Source organism: Kryptolebias marmoratus, linkage group LG17, assembly GCF_001649575.2.
Source record: "Kryptolebias marmoratus isolate JLee-2015 linkage group LG17, ASM164957v2, whole genome shotgun sequence".
Lineage (NCBI taxonomy): Eukaryota > Metazoa > Chordata > Actinopteri > Cyprinodontiformes > Rivulidae > Kryptolebias > Kryptolebias marmoratus.
In genome coordinates this window covers 24,406,122-24,427,581 of record NC_051446.1, presented here as the reverse complement: position 1 = coordinate 24,427,581, position 21,460 = coordinate 24,406,122, and the positions used below count along the sequence as shown (strand labels likewise).

The 21,460-nt window shown below is 38.5% G+C and overlaps 1 protein-coding gene across 1 annotated transcript in view; it reads left to right on the top strand.

Moving 5' to 3' along the window:
• The window catches only part of myo1d (myosin 1D), an 88,619-nt gene that overhangs the window by 19,561 nt on the left and 47,598 nt on the right, over positions 1–21,460 (top strand). Inside the window, exons 2-11 of the mRNA XM_017438047.3 lie at positions 1,343–1,551; positions 2,063–2,156; positions 2,774–2,939; positions 3,143–3,196; positions 3,699–3,794; positions 5,662–5,778; positions 6,947–7,150; positions 8,343–8,488; positions 8,646–8,760; positions 9,555–9,725. Coding sequence (XP_017293536.1) covers positions 1,343–1,551; positions 2,063–2,156; positions 2,774–2,939; positions 3,143–3,196; positions 3,699–3,794; positions 5,662–5,778; positions 6,947–7,150; positions 8,343–8,488; positions 8,646–8,760; positions 9,555–9,725 — 1,372 coding nt within the window. The remainder of the gene's footprint in view (positions 1–1,342; positions 1,552–2,062; positions 2,157–2,773; positions 2,940–3,142; positions 3,197–3,698; positions 3,795–5,661; positions 5,779–6,946; positions 7,151–8,342; positions 8,489–8,645; positions 8,761–9,554; positions 9,726–21,460) is intronic.

Here is a 21,460-nt window from a genome sequence, read left to right as displayed (position 1 = left end):
CAAAATTAAACGAAATAAACATTTGAAATATATGAGTTTGTATGTAATGTATGAATATAATATACAAGTTTCACTTTTTAAATGGAATTACTGAAATCAATCTACTTTTTCATGATATTCTAATTTTATGACCAGCACCTGTATATACGTATATAATCTCCAACAGGATGCAGCAGATGGAGTTAAAATAGATGAGCTGCTTCTCATGAGCTCGTTCTTTGAAAGTGAAGTGTGAAAATTAAATATCTGGATGTGACTGGATTATAAGAAAAAATCTTTTTACTTCTCATATTTGACAACCCTGTCCCCTCCGGTCCAGTCCTGGTCCCCGTCCCGGTCCTCCTACCAGTCTCTACTCTGAACATTAAACCAACTTAAGAAGTTCCTGCTTCTCGCAACACGTGTTTAATTCCTTTTTTATGCCTAATTTAGCACGATGAGTGTCGGCAAACAAACTGTTTAAAAGCAAACAAAGCATCTTAAAGAGTTCTAATCTCTGTTACTGCTTTATGATTTACTTACCTGTTGCTAACCCTTTTAAAATAAACTACCAAGGCAGAAAAAGATGTTAAGAGTAGTTTTTCTATTGCTTATTTTTATTTTTTGTTGGGAGGGAGTTGGTCAGTAGATCCCTTATCTGGAAAAGCATTGTTTAGGAAACAACTTGCCGTGTTAATGTTTACTTGAAAATAAATAAATAAATAAATAAAAGTTTACATGACAGTCTTCAGATTTTTCATTTTAATTACACTTCAGATATTCAAAAGTAACTTCCCATCCCTATTTCTTGCTCTGTTATTGAGCTCCAGGTTTTATTGAGATTTTAAATTAACATTAAATCCTGTTGGTGAAATTAATGAATTATTTTCCTGCATGAGTCGGTGCAATAAAAGATAGCTGCACTTCACCGGTGCTGTTATCTTTATTGTTGCTGGGGTTTATGGGCAGTGTGACTATGATCAATAATGGGTTAATATAGATCAAGTCTTTACTTTAATTCTGCAAAGATTTTTCTTTTCTTTTAGCGCAAAATATTTGGTTTTTCGTGCTTGCATACAACAATAAATACAATTTTTTGTCATGCTGTTTGAAACAAATTAAGGGAATTGAATATGTTAAATATTTTGTTGTTGAGGATGTATTTTTTAAAATTTTATTCCACAATTTATTGTCTAAAACGTGTAAATATTTTTGATTATTTCTTACAATTGAACATGCTAAACACATGTACTGTGTGTTTATGCTAATTGTATGAAAATCATAAAAATACTGAAGATATTCCTTTTTTCTTTAGTACCTTGTCAATAAATGTCCCCTGTTTTTTATTTTTTTGATCATTTAGGTTCGAGAAGGGGAGGATCTACTCCTACATCGGAGAGGTGGTGGTGTCCGTTAACCCTTACCGTGCCATGAACGTTTACGGCCGGGACACCATCGATCAGTACAAGGGCCGTGAGCTGTACGAGAGGCCGCCCCACCTCTTCGCCATCGCTGATGCTGCTTACAAAGCCATGAAGAGGAGGAACAAAGACACGTGTATCGTCATCTCAGGTAACACCGGAAGCCCACCGAGCTGAGAAGAAGGCAGAAAAAACTGTTTTGTGCACATGAAGTACTTGGAGAATGATTTGTGTCCCATTAAAAAAATTGTCTGCTCGCAAGCTGTCTGGCAGGTTGGAGAAAAATGGAGGATGAAGCACCACTCAGTGGTCATAACAGGAACTGAGACCCTCTGAATCCTGACATCATGTCATGTCAGGCAAATAATGTCTCAGACTTCCTGAAAGTATGATGTATTACAGTATTTTGTCCAGTACGGAACAAAAACAAAGAAATAGCTGCTCTGATTAAGTAAAACCACCAGTTGGGGTTTGGTTATGGGTCTGGGCCGACAGCGTCAGACTTCAAAAAAAGTCAAGACCACAAAAATGACTCATTTGACTGTAAAAATTTCAAATGTTTTAACTAGTAAATGTAATCGCTTGTGGTCTGGCAGCTTCAGCTGAAAGGCATGCAAACCGCTGCAGGGCTATCGATGGTTTGTCTTTGTTTTTAATTGCAGGGGAAAGTGGAGCGGGAAAGACCGAAGCCAGCAAGTACATCATGCAATACATAGCTGCTATTACCAATCCTAATCAGAGGGCCGAAGTTGAAAGGTGAGCTGCTGTTATTCACACAGGAGATTTTTCTTTGTTTGGAGTTGTAAAACCACTGAATTTCCTCAAAGAGTGGTTTCAAAAACTGCTGCAGTTCAGAATAGATTTTAACTTTTCAGACATGCACTGTATTAATAATCCAGGGCTTCAATAATCCTATTTAAAGTGTTGCTGTACTTCTTTAATTATCGCTGCTTGTAATCTAACCCTCTTGGACGATGAAAGGCTGTAGTTACAGCGCAGGAAAGTTGTCATTGTCTCATGTAACTGAGCGGGTGTGTGCGCCCGTTTGCTGTTAGATAAACAGTTTATTGCACTATATGACACAACAAGTTATTATATTCTGCGGTGTAATTTGCTTAGCTAGTTAAAAAGATAAAAGCAACAGATAAACTTTATGAATTTAGATGAGGAGATAAGGCTGAAAAGTGAATCCAAAATATGACAATCCAAGTAAACACGTTGAATCAAATATGCTAAGTAGAGTTCCTTATCTGCAAATGTTCACGCTGAACAGGCGCGATTAAGGAAAAGTTATAGTAGAGTTTAAATTTAAACTCAGATTTCTAATTTGAGTTTTTTTTCCAACTTTTCTGGATCTTTCTGTTGCTCCACAGAGTAAAAAACATGCTGCTAAAATCCAACTGCGTCCTGGAAGCCTTCGGAAACGCCAAAACCAACCGCAACGACAACTCCAGCCGCTTCGGCAAATACATGGACATTAACTTCGACTTCAAGGGGGATCCCATCGGGGGCCACATCAACAACTACCTGCTGGAGAAGGTGAGTTTAAAATAAAGCTGATAAACTTATGATTATTATATTGTGATTATTGGACATGTTGTCCCAGGGATCTTGGTTAACTTGACACGGGACTCATCCTGCTTTCAAAATGTTGAAGTCATGAGCAACACAACGTAAGAGGAAGTAAATTAAAATTAACCGTTTTTGCATTATTCCTTTTTTTTTTCAATTTTCCAAACTAGTCCAGGGTAATTTTCCAACAGGAAGGGGAGAGGAGCTTCCACTCATTCTACCAGGTAAATATATTTATTTGCCTATGACCATTTGTTTTGTTTAGAAAAGCTTTCCTGGTGTTTTAGACCTTCGGTGTTGCCAGGGGCATGCTTATTTATTTTATTATTTTCTAGGTTTTGTCACGAACAGCTTTACATATGTAGGACTGGATGAAATGATTGTCTTCCAGTCGTTTCACACAGATTCTGGAATCAGCAGCTGCAGGTCATCAAAGTTTAAACGCTGATTTTTATAGAAGGAAACTCACTGTGTCAACAATTAACGTAAAGATAACTCAATAGATCTTCTTTCAGTATGCAAAGTGCTGAACTCCTGCATCACGATTTATCAGCAGCACTTTTGATCCTGTGAGTAGAAGTTAAAAAAGAGGTTACAGCTCGTGCTTCTCATGTTTGGGATGGAAAAGACTTTGTGAACGTCAGACGTTTAAACTGGAACTAATAACCCAACAGCAGTTATGTGTGAGGCATTTTAACAAAGATATCCTGCATGTTTCACCATCAGCTGCTCAGAGGAGCTCCAGACTCCCTCCTACGTTCTCTTCACGTCCAAAAAGAACCAACAGCCTTCAACTTCGTCAAAGTCGGAGGGCAGATTAAGGTAATTCATATTCACCTTACAGTGGGCTGCAAAGGTTTTTATCCCTCCTGGTATTCTTTCTGTTTTGTTGCTTTAAATGGGTTTTTAATTAGTTTACAAGTAATAATCATAGGGAAAGAAATCCTTCAGATGAATGATTTTAAATGGGTAAAAACTGGTTTCAATAATTCTAAAAAGTATAGAACTGAAAAATAGTGTGTGTTTGTATTTAGCCCCAAAACTCTACAGCAGGAGTGTCCAATCCTGGTCCTCAGGGCCTCCATCCTGCAGGTTTTACTTGTTCCTCTGCTCCAACACACCTGGTTTGAATCAATGGGTGATTAACAGGCTTCTGCAGAACATGAAGAGGTGATTTAACCTCTGAATCAGGTGTGTTGGAGCAGGAAACAGGTAACACATGCAGGATGGTGGCCCTGAGGACCAGGATTGGAGACCCCTGCCATAGAGTTATCTTCAGCTGCAGTTACAGCATCAGGTCTCTTCAAGTCCGTCTGATCCTGGTCCATCTGACCGCTGGAGCTTCTGTCTGTCCTTCATGACCAAACTGCTGCAGCTCCATCAGCTTGGATGGGTGCTTGCTTTAAATCCAATGGAAGACTCTCAGTCAGACCAAGCTCTGGGTTTTGACTGGACCGTTCCAGGACTTTGAGCTGGTTCTCCTTTGGGTCACTGTACTGCTGGAAGGTGGACCTCCTTCTCAGTCTCAAGTTTTCATCTTAAGAACTTCTCTGTAGTTTGCTCCGTCCAGCTTTCCCAGTCCCTGCCAATAAAAACATGCCCTCAGCATGATGCTGCCACCACCATGCTGTAGGAACGGTCCTCTCAGCATGATGACATGCATTAGATTTGTCCCTATTGGCTTAAAGGTTTGGTCTAATTTGACCTCAGCACCTTCTTCTACATGTCAGGGAAATAAATTCCAGCCATTCCAGCTTTTTTATTTTAATCAACGTCCTGCTCCTCCATGAAGCCCGGCTCGGTGCAGCTTCTAGCCGCCCTATAGACAGATCCTCCAGTCTCTGTGAGGTTTGGTGGACGATCCTCTCTTGGCAGGTTTGCTGTGGAGACATCTGTCCATTTCCTAACAGTGGATTAACAGAGCTCTGTGGGATTGTCAGGATTTAGGATATTTTTTCTAACCAAACCCTGATCAGTTCTTCTCTACAACTTTGTCTCTGACCTGCGTGGAGAGGTCCTTGGTCTTCATGATGTCTCCTACTTAGTGGTCGTCCTTATTACTTCATTCATGTGGGGTATTTTTGGAGAATTATTGCTTTTAAATTTAAAAATCCAAACACAAACGTTCATTTGATTCTGATGAAACCGTAGAAGCACCATCTGTTGTAAAAATGGAGGAAGTTTTTATAAATATCAGAGCAATGACAAATTTAGTTGCACATTGATAAACGCAGTTAAGCTTACAGATGTATTTTTCTCCACAGTTTTGGAAAAAAACCCAAACAAATCTGACATTTGGAGAACAAATATAAAGCGTCACATTTAAAACAAAAAAATCCCACTGACTGAAGCGCTTAGAAAGACATTTTAATGCAGACCTCTGGTGTACGTCGTTGTTTTTGCATGAACTTAACGAGTTGGAACAAAAGCAAAGAAGCAAAAAACCACTTGACAGCAACAACCTGACGTCATGGAGCACCAACCGTACAGCCGAGGTGCTGCTTTTCTGCTCCGTGTGTCCAAGCAACGCATGTTTTTGTTGCTGCAAGGCTTCACTGTGATTTAATTAACTGTTGAACTCGATATCCTGCCTGCAATAACTTAAAGAGGAAGGACTACAATACATTTGCTTTATAGGCTGCTTAATTTCCTTTTTTTTGCCCTAAACTTGTTTTTTTTCTGTCTCCAGTCTTCCATCAACGATAGCGCTGACTTCAAAGCTGTGGCCGATGCCATGAAGGTGATCGGTTTCACAGCAGACGAGATTCAGACTGTTTACAAGATCCTGGCCACCATCCTGCATCTGGTAATCCCCAATAAAACCCAAATCCTGCTCCGTTCCTACACCAGCTGTGTCCCGCTCCGGAAAGGTCTCCTTATCGTGTTTGCCTACCAGCTTCACACCGTGCCCTTTTATTTTAGTGTTTTCTTATCAGTTCATAGTTGTCATATTTTTCAGAGTGAATATAAGAAAGTCATAAAATGTTGAATACAACATGAGATTATTTTAAAAAACAAAACACTTCATCCTTAATTCACGGCTTATAAGTAATGATGCACTCGACCAAATGCTGCTTTTTATGATTCAAATAAACAAAACTAAGCATTTCTGTGTAGAAAGGAAGTACGCACTATTTATTGCACTTAAAAATCCGAGCAGTTCCAGATTTTGTAGCTCTTATCGAAACCTTTTTCAACCTCCCTACATTTAAAATCTCTTCTCTTTGTTGTCGAAGTGCGTCGCATCAATCATGACAAGATTTTAAGAGCTACTTCTTTAAGTTGCATAAATGTCTCCAGTATAAATTTTATTATTGCTATAAAAGTCTTCATCTTCAGATTTCAAACACGGCCGGTTCTCCATGACTTCATGTCGCAGGAAATTCATCAAATGCAAAAAGCAGACTCCAGAAATCCCAGCGTTTTATTGGATTTGCAGATCAATTTAAAGTTTGTTTTGTTTCATAAAGTCTATAATCATAAAATATTTAACCTGCATGAGAGTCAGGTCAATTAAAAGCCTTTGTAGTCCAAAAGGATCAATGCAAAACTATTTTGGGGTCTGAGCAGATTAAATATTGTAGACGTTTGTGGTGCAGATTAGATTTTTTCAGTACAGCTTTGTACCTGAAAAGCACGGTGGTGGAAGTGTCATAATAAAGATCTGCTTCCTAATCTCAAACTGAGAAGTCACTGATGCAAATAAACTCTGAGCTGAACAAGAGATGGAGGCGATAATATGTAACGTACCAACAAATATTTCAAGAAATTCTCATGAATAAGATGAGTAAGTCCTAATACGTCTAAATATGAGCTTTGCTGAGATGATTTTGGGGTTTTGAAAAAGTTTTTACATGCATTAAAAACACCCAAACTTGAAAATAAGGCTTTCGCGCAGAGGAGTCCAAAATTCCTGATATTTGTCAGCGTTAACTTGTTTTGTCAGAATAAAGAGCGGTCTGTTCTTCTCACAGGGAAACCTGAGGTTCGGCGTGGACGGCGACGTGACCCTGATAGAAAACACCAAACTGGTGTCTGTGATCAGGGAGCTGCTGTCCACCAAAGAGGAAAACGTTGAGAAGGCGCTGCTCTACCGCACCGTCGCCACGGGTCGAGACGTCATCGAGAAGCAGCACACGGCTCAGGAGGCCAGCTACGGGCGAGACGCTCTAGCCAAGGTTATTCCTGAGTTTTGTTTTTTCTGCACCTAAATTAAGATAAGCGGTTGTAACCTTTCACTCGGGGCTTGGTGTTCGTTTAAATGACGCTGACTGTGGTTCACAGAATGTTATGACTCCAGACAGGTCACAATTTATTCTTACAGTCCAACCACTTCTGCATATTGTGTTTTTTAGGCGTTCATACATCAACACGTTTATTTAAACTCTTTTAGAGTTTTCTAAAAATATTTTCCCCCACAGAAATACATTGAGCCTGAAATCTGCTTCAGAATACCTTCTCTGTTTTTATCTACTATTCTATTCATCAGCTCACATGTGTCAAATCAAGGCCCGCGGGCCAGATCCGGCCCTCTGTAACATTTCATCCGGCCCTCTAGTCTGGTTCAGATCAAGTCTCTGATTCTTATTTTGCTTAAAAAAACTGAAGTTTTCTCTTGACAGTGACTTAGAAGCCAACAATATATAGTTTTAATTTCTGTATGATCAGGTTTTTGTTTTTAAAATCTGTTTTAATGTTAAAAACTTCATTTAAAAGCTGAGTGAGGCGTAAGAAATGACAGCTAATGATGAGCTTTTTGAAGTTTGATCTATTTGTCTTTGTTCATTAAAGTCTGTTTGCTCTAAATTCTGTATAATCTGTAACTGGGAAAAGGTCATTGATATTTCTATATGAATGATTTGACATAATACATCTAAAACCAATTAACTTATGTAATTTTTAATAAATATTGATCATGATCGGCCCTTGGCTAGGACCAAATTTTTAATTTTGGCCCCCTTGCGACACTGATCTAGCTTTTAGCTAGCCTTTAGCTACTTTTAGCTTCTAGCTAGCTTTTTGATATATATTTTTAGCCTTCTTATAGTTTAAATCAGCCTTTTACTAATGTTAGCTTTCAGCTAGTTTTCTGATATTTCCAGCTAACCTGTTGCGACTTTTAGCTTTTAGTTAGCTTTATTTTTTTACTTTTAGCTACACATTTGCTGTTTTAGCATTTAGCTAGCCTTTTGACACTTTTAGTAACACTTCTGCTACCTTTATCTTTTAGATAGCTGGTTGTTAAGTTTAGTGTTCTGCTTCTTTTACTGAATTTCAGTTTATTTTCAGCAGGTTTTCAGTTCCTGTGTTTTAATTTAATTTATTTATTTAATTAACCCCGACACACGCTGATTGTGTTTTCTTCCTCAGGCGATGTATGAACGATTGTTCTGCTGGATCGTCGGGCGCATCAACGACGTCATCGAGGTGAAAAACTACGACGCCAGAGTCCACGGGAAGAACACGGTCATCGGTGTTTTGGACATCTATGGGTTTGAAATTTTCCAGAACAACAGGTGTGGAAGTGAACAATTAACTAAATGAACTTTTTATACTTCCGTAGATGTAAAACTTTAATTTACTGGTTGTTTTTAAGGAGATGCATTCAATGTCAACATTTCATAACATTTAATCTGATGTTTTTTTACCTTTTTCTTTTAAAAAAACCTGCAGCTTTGAGCAGTTTTGCATCAACTACTGTAATGAAAAGCTGCAGCAGCTCTTCATCCAGCTGGTTCTGAAGCAGGAGCAGGAGGAGTATCAGAGGGAAGGCATCCCCTGGAAACATGTAGGGTGCTTTTTGTTATTTTGTCCCTGACTTTTACCTTGATTTTCCACTGTAATTAAGCTTGTTTTAGATAAACCTGAGGGAAAATAGTCCATCTGGCCGAGACAGTTCTAAATTGTTTATTTATTTTATGTTTATGACACAAAACGGGTGAAATGGTTTATCTTTTTATGTGTTTATATTGTTTTATAGGAGGAAAAAGAAAAAAGGATTAAAACCTTTTGTGGGTTATATTTTTTATAAAAGAGGCAACAAAAACAAGTTTAATGACAAAACCATTTAACTAATTGAGTTAATATATATTTCTGTAAATTATTTTGCCTATAAGAGCTTAAACTCCTGCACTAGACTGTAAATTTTCAAGTCCGAATATATAAAACGGGATTAAAACCTTTCAGTATTTGGATCCTGGTGAGTTTAAATGTGTGTCAGCAAAGTGTAAAATTAGTCTTGTTTTCCTTTTTATTGGGCATTTGCTTTAACCATCAGCTTGGTATTGCAAAAGGAGTGCAAAGACCCATGTGACTGTGAATATTAACTTGTTATTGTTGCAGCAGTGTATCTGCGGTTGATTTTTGGCTCAAATTTTCCCACTTTTATTGTTCAAATGTAATAAAACCCTGTTCCTTCAGATCAAAGTCATCAAAAATTAACTTCAACTCGGCTAAGCTCATAAAACTATATTAAAAATGTCAGAAATAAAATTCTCACTTGCCTTTTTAGGACTTTAAAGTATTTCTTTTGATGTCTTTAGTTTCAGAAGCGGACTATAAAAACCGCTGTTCTTTTTTTAGATTGATTACTTCAACAATCAGATCATCGTGGACTTGGTGGAACAGCAGCATAAAGGCATCTTCTCCGTTCTGGACGAAGCCTGTATGAATGTGGGCAAAGTCACCGACGAGGTTTTCCTCCAGGGACTCAACGTCAAGCTGGCAAAGCACCCCCACTTCACCAGCCGCAAGGTGAGCACGGTTCGAATCAGAAAGCTGCTGCGGGTCTGCACCCCGCATGGTCTTCATTTGACCTTTTATCTCCCGCCATCAAGGGGTGAAGCTGGACAATAATCCTCTTTTTTTGTGTGTGTATATACCTGATTTTTGTTACCCTTTTAAGGACCTTTTCTGGTACATTTCAGTCTCTCCAGGATTTTTTGTGATTGTTGCGGCTAAAATGCCTGATTTCGCGGGGCATTTTCCTAAAAGTTGCGATTTTTTTTTTTTTTACTAAAATCAACAAACAACCATAACTTTTAAAATCTAAACCAAACAACTAGTTCTGTAAGATAATTCCCAACAAACATTGACATTCTCAAAAGGTGCTTTATTTGAGAACTTTGATAGCTTCTAAACTGACATTCATGAGCATTTCTGGATTGTCCCTGGTCTGCAGCTCTCCTCACGTTTTGCAGACACAAAGTGTTTGTCGATGCGTTTATNCAAATGTGAAGCATTAGCGCACATTTTGGCTTCGGTCGCTGCTCCTGCACGCTCCCAGCATTCTGATGTTAACAGGAAGTGACGTCATGTGTCTTCTTCCTGAGTTATTTGGGGTTATTTTGTATTCCACAAACCACAAAGAAGAGACTAGACCGCAGAAACGGTGGCGAATCACTTTAGAAACAATAAATATTGGGTTAAAGTTGCAGGAAAGTTGCAGTGTTTTGGGCAAGGTTGCAAAAAGCTGCGATTTTGTGGGGTTTGCTTGATTTTGCATTAATAGTTGCGATCGCAACATCGCGAAATCCTGGAGGGTCTGACTTTTACCTACCTTGTCAGGACCGGTTGTCCCTATCAGGACCAAAGCCTTGTCCTCATATATTGAAGTGCCTTTAGCAGAATTAGGTTTAAGACTAAGGTGTGAACAGAGTTTAGGTTATGGTTGTACTGGTAATGGTTAGGTTAAGGGTGAGGGTCGGGGTTAATTAAGGAGATGAATGGAAGTCAATAAATGGTTCTAATAATGATAGAAGCTAAGCAACTTAATGGCTCCAACTCAGCCTGTTTTACAGATATTGAGCTCAGATTTGGTGTGGTAGTAGCTGAGACTGATCCACATCACATACTTAACTAGTTGAGAGAGATTCCATTACCTATTAGAGTCAAATGTGTGTTCGTTAGCAAAATATCTCATGAACCACTGGATGGATTTTAATGAAACTCTTGGAAAGGAATCACTGGATAAACCTCTACAACTTACCCTCAATTCAAGATGGCTGTCACAGCCAGCTAACCTTAGGAAACATTAAAATGACTATAACTCAGATAACTTTACAAATATTGAGGTAAAAATTGGTTTAGTAGTAGCTGAACACACTATACTCCCAAGTGCCAACAGATCTTGCTGTGTCAAATGATAATGCGTGTAATATTTTCAACATTTGACCAATTTACTTACATTTATGTGTCTCAGAACACAATAAATACACGTTAGATTTATCTGCTGATCCTAAAATCCAGCTGAAGTTGGCCCGATGTGTTTGTTGTAACCTGAGAGCAGCAGACGCTCTGCATGAAGCAGCTCTCAGTCCTGAGTCTGATCCTGTTAGGTTCAATAATCAGGAAGCATTACAGTCTAATTCACTCTAATGGCCTGCTCAAACTGTTTTAAGCCAATTAAATTCAGCTCCATCCGTGTTCAAAGACCAGACGGCTTGGATAAGATCAAAGTCGCTCACCTTCGCAGATCCTGGCTCAGTTCCTTTCAGTTTTCCAGTCAATGTGTGACATTTAAAAGGTTGTTTGGGGCAGCTGTTAAGTAGGTTTCTAAATACATCTGCACTTCTTGCTCTGAACACTAGAGGGCATCAAGCGCCAGAGAAAAGGAGTCTATGGGTGACTGACTCAACACTTTGCACAAGTGATGTCACTGCCAGCCTATAGGAGTATTTAGCTGCTGGTAGCGAGAAGCGGAAGATGCATTTTTATATATTTATGAGGAGAGCCGTGCAAAGAAGAAAAAACTTGGAGGGGGAAAAGAGAGGGATGATGTGATGATGCAGTGAGATTAGTTGTGTGTAGAGATCTGTGTGGTTGATCAAAATACAGACAGCAACAGGCTTCAAAGTGATGCGCTGTGTCAGAAACTGTCTTCATGTTTCCGTGTGATGCAAAGTTATTCCTGCACACATTGTTAGTTCAGAGTAAAAGTAGTTCTTAACGACAGGAAACTGTGAATCCAGCGGGCCTGAGGTACAGATTGATTTGTGAATCTTCCTTTCCTCCTTTCATCCAGGAGTCGATATCCTCCTCAGTCCTGTGCTGCTCTCTGACCTGCTCTTCCTGCAGCAGACAGAGATGGTTTCAGTGTGCAGTAATCCTCCTGCTGCTTCCTGGAACTGATATCAGCACCAATCAATATCAGCTAAATCTTTTTCCTTTTCTGTGCCGTCTGTGCTCCTGTCACTAGCCAGTGGTAACAGAATTTTTTTTATTTTTTTGTCAAAAAAATGACCTGAATTGACAGCTTTAGTAAATACGATTGTTTATTTATTTTATAGGAGAGGATTTCAAAGAAAAGAAGATTTAAATAATATAAACATCTGCCTTTAAATTAAAAGTGCTGCCTATGGAACGACCCATTTCTGAAATTTAATAACTTGTGCTTTAAGCTCTTTGACCAGTTGCATCCAGTTTTAAGCAGATTTAACACATTTTCCCTGCTTCTAAAGCAACATCATGTCTATAAATATTAAAAAATAATGCAGTTCTTTTTACTTTAGACTCTTTTTCTTTTAGTTTAAACTAATTGGTTGTTTAATTTGGGTATTATGCATACTGACAAATTGTTAGATTTATTATTAAATTGCTCATTTTTAGCAGTGCCACCTACTGGTTAGAATAATAATTTATTAATGTCTTTTTTTTCACAACTCTTGACTCAAGCTGCACATTTTTCCTTGATTTGCATTAAAGGGTCATTAACAGGCTTCTGTTAAACCTAAAGACAAACTTTAAGGTACTCACTGCAAACTATGAAACCAACATTAATAAAAAGGTTATCCTGGTTCAGTTTGAAATATATATTCTGAAATGTGGGTACGCACTCGATGTAAACAAAACACTTCTATTTGCATATTTTACTCAACAGATTTGAGCGCATATGGTTATTGGATGTGCACCTGATTCAGGATGGCTAATTAACCTCAGCAAACACAAAAATGGCTATAAATCAGTTTTTTCCTGCAGATATTTAGCTGAATGTTGGTGTGGTAGTAGCTGAGAGTCATCTGAGCACAAATGGGTCGCACGGCGGCGGGCAACGTGCATTCCTTCAGCGGATGCTCCGTTTTAACTCAAAAGTGGTTTTATTTCAGTCTGCTTCTCTGTTGTTCACATCGTTGTCGTGGCAACAGCAGCTGCAGGAGAAACATTCGATCTGCACTCATCTAACCTTTAATCTGAGCCGAACGTAAGTCACGTTTGAGACGAGACGGGTTTGTGACTGAAGTGACTTCAGTACGATGCTTTGTAGTTTAATTAAAGATAATTGACCCCAGGAAACAAAACCTTCAGTTTTCGTTTTTACTTTCTAACCAAACGTGCACGATTTGAGTTGATGCCATGTTTGTTGAATCAGAGACATTTTATTTTGTCCTAATTCTTATAATACACAAACCGAATTTACATAAAACTACAGAAAATGTTTTTTGTTTCGATTTGCTTCTCTTTACTTTTGTTTTTTTGAGTTTATTTAATTGTTTGGGTTTCCAGACTTGTTTTACCTCAGAGGACAAAAGAGAAAGATTTTATTGTAACACTACTTTTGGGATGTATATTGATAGTTTTTAGACTTTGAGGACAGAGAGTGCAGAAAAAGTGAGCCCTGCAGACTTTGAAATTCCACCAAAGTTCTCCAGGCTCTATAAGTCACATCTCCTCAAGTGTGTTTGCTCAGATAAAGGTGTGAAAGTTGAAAGAACCAAAAAAAAATGAAGTGTGAGAATGAAAGAGGAGCTATGTGCAGAGAAACAGAATTAAACGTGAGGTGAGAGATTCACTTTGACAGTCGGCAAGAAGGGAATGTAGAAGGTTGTATGATAATCAATCATATATATATTATATACGATTAAAGATGTCTGACGTCTGAGCAGTGTTACAACTGCTGTTAAAGTTTGCCATCTGCAGCAGTGGGCAACTTTTTGTTTTAAAGAAAGCTGCTTCGATAATCTGCTGTTACCTGCAGCTTCAAACTCTAGATGAAGTCAATGTGAAACAAACTTTAAGGCAACAAAAAAAAAACAAATAAGGGTGACCGGGGTAAGGAAGTGTGCCTGACGTAGGTAAAGTGCAAGTTAAACTCTCACCATCTTTGCAGCACCCCATCAGGAGACATTTGGGGGAAAAACAGTCACAACTTAAACTGAAAACGACAAAGTAACATGGGTTGGCGTTCCTTAAAGAAGTTGCCCGCTGCTTTATATGTCAAAGTTTTAAACAAAGATCTCATTCTATCTGTAGGAGCTTAGAGTGCGTGTTGGGAACGACTCTCAGCTACTACCACGAGAAACTTCAGCTCAACAGCTGTAAAATGGACAGAGTTACAGCCATTTTTGTGGCATCCATCTTGAACTGGGTTGACTCCACAGACAGGGATTACTTTCTGAGAGTTTCATTAAAATCCATCCAGTGGATCAGGAAATATTTTGCTCTCTAACACACACACACACACACACACACACACACACACAAGCGATCACATTAACACCAGCCTTTCCAGGGTTTCTGCAGGGTCATAAATTCAATCTTTTCAACTTAAACATGTCCAGATGTCTCTCTGGTCCTGACACGGGTTTGCTGACGTTTTTTAATGATTCAGATTGAATTTGAATGAAAGGCAGATCAGATTTGTTACTTGAAAATCAATAATATAAGTATTTTCTTAACTTGTGTAGGGCCTAATGGTGATATTTTCAGAGCACAGAGGTAACGGATGCCACAGTCAAACAGATTAAAACAAACTAAAGTTTTACTTTTTAAGTGAGATAAAATTAATTCCCATCCCTCTCAGAGGTGTTGATTCACTCTAAGAAAAGCAGTGATTTTTTTGTTCTCTTTAACTGCAAACAAAATTAAAATAAAATATAAATTACTTCCATATCGAACCACTTCTTTGTGTTTCGTCCTTTTTTAAATAAAGGATGATTATGACTTCCTGAGGTGGGATTTATTGCATTGTTTTGATTGCATTACATTAGTAATAAAGCTCTTATTGAAGCTCAGTTGAATATAATGGTTTTATATAAATTCACTGCTCCAAATGTTTGAGACGGAAAGAAGTGGCTGAGTCAGAGATCCATCCCAGAAGGCGGTCAGTTCATGTCTGCCATCTTCTCACCATCCTTTCTGAATTTATTTGGTTCCCTGCACAGTGAAACTGCTCTGTTCATTCATTCATTCATTGAACACACGTCACACATGTTGTGACACAGAGCTGTCAGGAGGCTGCAGGAGGACGATCACATGTCGCCACAGATGCAGTCAGATGGGAAGTTAACGGCCGTAATGATCTCACTGCCGTCCGCTGATCCGAAAATAAATTTGAATTAAAGTCTTAAATCTCAACTCGTTTTCTGAATATGTCTCATTTACTTGGGTGGTTTTGTGTTTTCTGGGGAGGATGCACTAATTTGTGTATCAATAAATCAGTTTTCTTTTCTTCCTACTGAATACGTTAAACATGACTGCAGTTTATTTAAAACTGAGGTCTATGTTATAAGTTCTGTCTTAAAAGGATTAAAGGGTTCAGGAGAAATAATCAGATTTGTTTAGGAGATACTGTATGCTCAAATATCGTTTCATATGGATTGTCTTTGTATGAATACTTTTATTTGGATATTTGAAGCATCTTAGATTTCCAGTAAGAGAAGACCTACTTATCTGGTGTTGTTTCAGAGGAAATATAAAAGTTTTTATTCTCAGTGCTTTTAATCTGAAATTAGTAAAACTGTTTTGTATATTTTTAGTTATAGAGGAATCTGGATTGGCCAAAATCTGAAGCGTTCAGAACATTTTACGAATAAAAATCTGGAATCAGCCTGAAAACTGAAATATATAAAAGGCTGTAATAAGTATTTCCAACAAAGATATCTGCAGTTTGCTGTGTGTGTGTGTGTGTGTGTGTGTGTGTGTGTGTGCGCAGTGGCTCTCATACATAGTTAATAACATCTGAAACTGTCAGGTTCTGTTTATTTTAATGACTCACAACCTTATGAATAAAAAAAATTCAATTACAAAGTTTTAGAGCACAAAAACTGAAACGGATTTATTTTTCTACAGTTCAGTGCTGAATCGTGACACTTGAATCACTCCAACAAGTAAAACGAAAACTTTAGGAAAATGATGTTGGCAAGTTGCATTTTAGAGTTCTATAGAGAAATAAAAACACATTTTTTATTGATTTTTATGTCTAATCAGTGGGTTTTTTTACACAAAGAGGAGTAGAGCAACTGTCACCTGTAAAAAATAGTTTGTTCTGTTTTGTGCATCACAAATTGTGCACAGGTTAAAATATATATATGATAACTTTTATTTTAATGCTTGTTTCCATCTATCAGAGAAGTTCTCACCAGAATCCAGAGAAATGAATATTGTTCTGCTTGTTTCTTTGTTTTAATTCACTTTTTGCTCCAAAATGTTCTCTAACAGCACAGATATTCCCAGATATTTTTTTCCATTAATCATTTGAAGCTGACAGTTTAAATTCCTGCTTCTCCTCTTTTTCAATCCCTGTTTTAAATCTCCCGTACTTTTTCCTAAATGCATATTTCACGTGGGCTGCAGCACGAGGCAGGCTCAGGTGCAAACAGGAAGTCGGTGTTTGTGTGCTCCACCTGCTCCCCTCGTGTATGAAAGCACGTACAGATGTGTTAAGGAGCAGAGCTTCCACTGGTCGCGCGTTCGTGGTGCTAATCGTTGATTCACGCCGCGATCGTTAGCGACACGAGGTCAGCGTTTCCAGCGAGGGCACGCGGAGGAGTCTGTGAGAATGTGAGGCAGGAAACACAACATCCAGCAGAGAACTGTGACTGTTCCATGAGTTGGTTAGAGCTCCTCATCCTTTCATTTAGATATTATTTCATAACCCTGAGAGCTGCCAGTCGACCAATTATAGGCATGAAACACAAAGTTGCTGGATTGACTGAAGTGAGTTTCCTGCTGTGGAGGTTTGGAGACGATCAGCTGCGGCTCGTCAGGAGGTCGGGCTCGTTTCTTGGTAGATGGCTTGTTTTTTGTTTTTTTCCAGGAGCTGGAGATTATGAGGGCACAGGTGGTTAACAGGGCTGCTGGAAAAGTGATGACGGGAGGCGGGAGGGCGACTGGGGAGCTGCAGATTAGGAGGGAAGTCTGAAAATCTGAACAAAACGACAAGCAAGCAGTTTACCATTTCATAATATTTATATTTTGACACATTAATTAGACATATACTTGTATTTTTTTAAAGAATATTTTTGTTTTTTTTTGTAACAATTTGATTAAATGACCAGTCGTGTCCCAAACAGTAGACTAACAAATAAATGAAGATTATCAAAATAAAGCTTTTGAAAAGAAAACTGAATATATTTTATGACAAAACAGCAAATGCAAAGGTGAAACAAAGACTAACAATCATTATGACAAATACTAAGATCAAATTAGCATTTCTTAAAGGAATGCATATCACCCGTCACTCTGCATGGAAGTTTTAAACATTTAGTCCTCTGAGTACGTGCTGGGGTTGACTCTCACCAAATTTTAGCTGAATATCTGTAAATATGGTTGTTTTAGCCATGTTTGTTGGCTAAGGTTGATCAGCCTTGGCAGCCATCTTGAATCAGGTTTGCTCCTAAAGTTGTAGACGAACATCCAGCGATTATTTTCTGCAAGTTTCATTCAAATTCATCCAACGATAATCAAAGAGACCTTTTTACAAAAATGTAAATAAAAAAAGCTTGTAAAGAAATCGTACCACTGTTTTAGAAAATAATAAAATAATTAGTTTTATGGCAGCAACGAGTCTCAGAAAAGCTGGAACAGGATCATGATTCCCTCTGAGAAGCAACAGTCTGGAAACATCCAGGACCCGAGGAGACCAGCTGGACGGGAATGTTGTCTCCTTCATGTCTGATCTATGATTCTCTAAAATGCTCTTTTTATCCCTGATCCTCTTACTTACCTTACTGCCAATTAACCTAATTAGTTACAAAATGCTCCTCCAGCTGTTTATTTGCACCACTAACCTATACAGCCTTTTGTTGCTGCTATAAAATTCAATATTACCTCTATTTTTAATTGGTACAATGTCTTATTTTAAACATTTTATAGGTTTAGTGTGTTCCATTGTGAAGAAAAAATGAGTTTAGAAGATTTGCAAATCATTGCATCACAACACAACGACCCAACTATTAAAATTATTAACACAGATAATAAAACATGGGTTTGTGCATGATGTGGTGAATAAATGTGTGGTCCGTTTGGTTGCCATCGAGTGTTTGGGGACAGATTTCTGTTTGTGTGCAGAACATGGGGCAAAGACGTCCTCCTCTGCTTTCTTTCAGAAAGTTGGAGCATTAACTAATAAGACGACTGAATTAGAAGCTGCTGCCACAGTGTCATACCACTGTTCCTGTTATTTTCTTCCTGTGTCTGTTTTCTCACCTTCTCACCTCGGCTCCCGGCGCCTTCACGCTTTTCTCTGCGCTCGGCTCGAAATGATGTGATTCTGCCTCCCGCCGTACGTTCTGTTCTGCCTTTGTTATTAAAACTGCAGATGAACATCCTGTCATCTTTTTTGTTTCCACCGCATTTCAGGTCAAAGCTAATTTTCTGCCTTTATATTCTTCCCAACTCGTGCCTTTAATCAATAATCTATTTCTGAATTACAGTAAAACAAAGACTAAGATGGCCGCAGACGCTTTATTAAGTCCTTTGTTGTTGCAACTTAACAGCTCTTTGAATTAGAAAGGATTATTTCTTAATTTGGAGTCCTTCAGATAACATTATACAGGGAAAACTGTGATCATTACTGATTAAATCAAGCAGTTGCCACTTTTTCTCATGGCTGACTACAAACTCCTCTTTAATAGATATTAAAAACCGAGACAGTTTTAAATTAAATCAAATTATTAAAAGAACAGGCAGAGTTATAGCTGTTTTAGTCCAACATTTTAATTATTATTAGTTATGTCATCTTGTTAAATGTTATAAAACACCTACTTTGGCGTGTTTAAAGATATTTTACTGACAAGTAATGTAAGGAATCACAAACGGTGCTCTTTATTCTGAACACTAAAACGCACATCAACCCAACCATGTTGACATTAGCCTGAATCCAACACGCAGCAGAGGTGCCAATATGTGTGTGTGTGTGTGTGTGTGTGTGTGTGTGTGCTGGAGTGTGACTGATTGTTTGGATGAGGAGCTGTGGCGTCCAGCAGATGCAGTCTGTCCGTCTGATGGAGCATCTGTTTGTCTGTCTGCTCAGTTTTTCTTTTGAGTTTCCGGATTAACTTGTAAGCAAACAATAGATGTTGTTTTTAATCTCATCCACATCTGTCAGTAAGAACAGATGTTTGTTTCTGACAGTAAAACCATCTGATAAAATCCTTCTCCTCTATAGAAATGTATATTCAAGGGCTGTAAAAAGTTCTGGACTCAGCCCTGGTTTCTTCCTGTTTTGCTTCCCAACAACCCAACTTTCTTCCTTGATTAGTTTCTCGGGCTTTCTAAAAGTAATTCAAAGTTTTCTTTGTGCTTTGGCTGCTTTTTTTCGTTCCTTCTCAGTCCATTTTCAGTTCTTACTGTGGGAGGAAAACCAGCGAAGCTGAAGAAAATGTATGAATGAGGAGCTTTAAGATGTTTGCTCTAATATATATTTCACAGTCAATATTCGGTGTGGTAGTAGCTGAGAGTCATTTGCAACACATTCTCTGAGCTCTAACAGATCTGGTGAGATCTCACAATATTGCATGAGATCATGCATGATGTTGTTTACAAAGTTTGACCAAAACGGCTACAACTCTGTCTCTTTATAGCTAAAGATAGTCTAAAATTTGGGCGTAAAATGTGACGGGTGACATGCATTCCTTCAGGGAATTTAATCTGTGGCTCTAATCTTTGTAGATTCCTGAAAAGCAGTTTTTACTGTGAGTTTATATTTAATGATTTCCATATAAATTTGAACCAAGTGAGCTCTCCTCTCGTTCAAATACAGCCTCTAAGAAAGTGGGCAGACCGAAAGATTATATCTGACAAGTTGTTCCGCCTCTTAGAGCTGATCAGAGCGAGCGCTTACAGATCAGACACGACTTCCTGCTTCTGATGACGAGAAGCTCTTTGTCTTTTAATTACCTCCCGTCTCGTTCACACAAACACACGTCTTCTTTTCTTTGACGGAGCGGCGTAGCGCTTCAGCAGATTTCTGAGGTGTCAGGGAGGTAAATAGTCTTTTGATTTCCAGAAGGAATTTCACTCGAAGCTGTCAAAAACGTACTTTCAGGCCCTTTGTGGTTTCGATTTGGACCTTGGACCTGAATCTAGACTGACGGATTCATTGAGCTCTGGTTGTGTTTGCAGCATCTCCTCTCTTATGGGACTGTTAGTTCTGTTGTTGTCTCTGTGTGTGTGTGAGCCAGCTTCGATGAGTCATTCAACACTTTCGTGAAGTAACAGAACATACTGTATTGGCTGGTTGGACAGAAATAGCCTCTTTTTTTTCCTCCTTTCAGACAGTTTGTTCTGCTCCTGTTTATGATGCAGGTCTAACATATCAGTAGCTTTAATCTTCCTGCAACCTTTTCCTTTTTCTCTCATATGCTAATCGCTTTGAAGCCCAGGAAACTTTGTCTCCGATTCTTTATCTGATGAGCCTCGTGCTCGCCATGGATCTCCCACATGCACGGAGATGTGTTGCTCCAAGGCTGCAGAAGTCCCTCTCTGCTCCTCAGTATCACCCACCATCTTTCTTTTATTTCAGCTCGGGGCGTATTTTCTCCCTCCTCCTCAGTCCTCACATTCACAATCCTCTCTCTCCTCTTGGGCCGTTTTTTCCCCTGTAAGACTTAATCAGACCTGACAGTCTTTAGTGTTTTCTGCATCGGAGGATTTGCTGTAACTGCAGTGCTAACAGCTCCGCAAATCATCCTGAGCACTCGGTTTAACTTCCACGCCTCGACTCGGAGAGAGTTATGATCAAAGGGCTACCAATGAGTCGGGGCAGTTTGTTTGATAGTAAATTTAACACAAATGTTCATGACGGGGAAAGACTCTGTAGAAAGGTTCAAGCAAAACGGCAAAGTGGAAATGATTTTTAAGCCAAACGTTTGGACATTTATTTGAATGATAAAAAAGAAAGTAACTGTAAGGTTTCATGTTTTGAAATGGTCTTACCTGCAGTGTTTATTTTAAAATGACTCTAAAATTTATCTGAGTCTGAAAGAGCCAGTCTGGTGAGCAGGGCCGTATCAGACTTTAAAAAATCCTGAGGTCAACCACTCATTATACCCATGCACATCAGTTACTTAATCAGAATAGAAGCATTTATTTAAAACAAGTGACTTGAATGTGTATATGACATGTATTTGTGTGTGTTTGTAAATCCATGGGGATCAGCCTCATCTGAAGCAACAGAGGACTCAGGGCACAGCCATGATGACTCACTGAATTAGTTTATATGAATGTTGATTCAAAACACAAGATTTTAGCAGAGATTTCACCTTTTTATC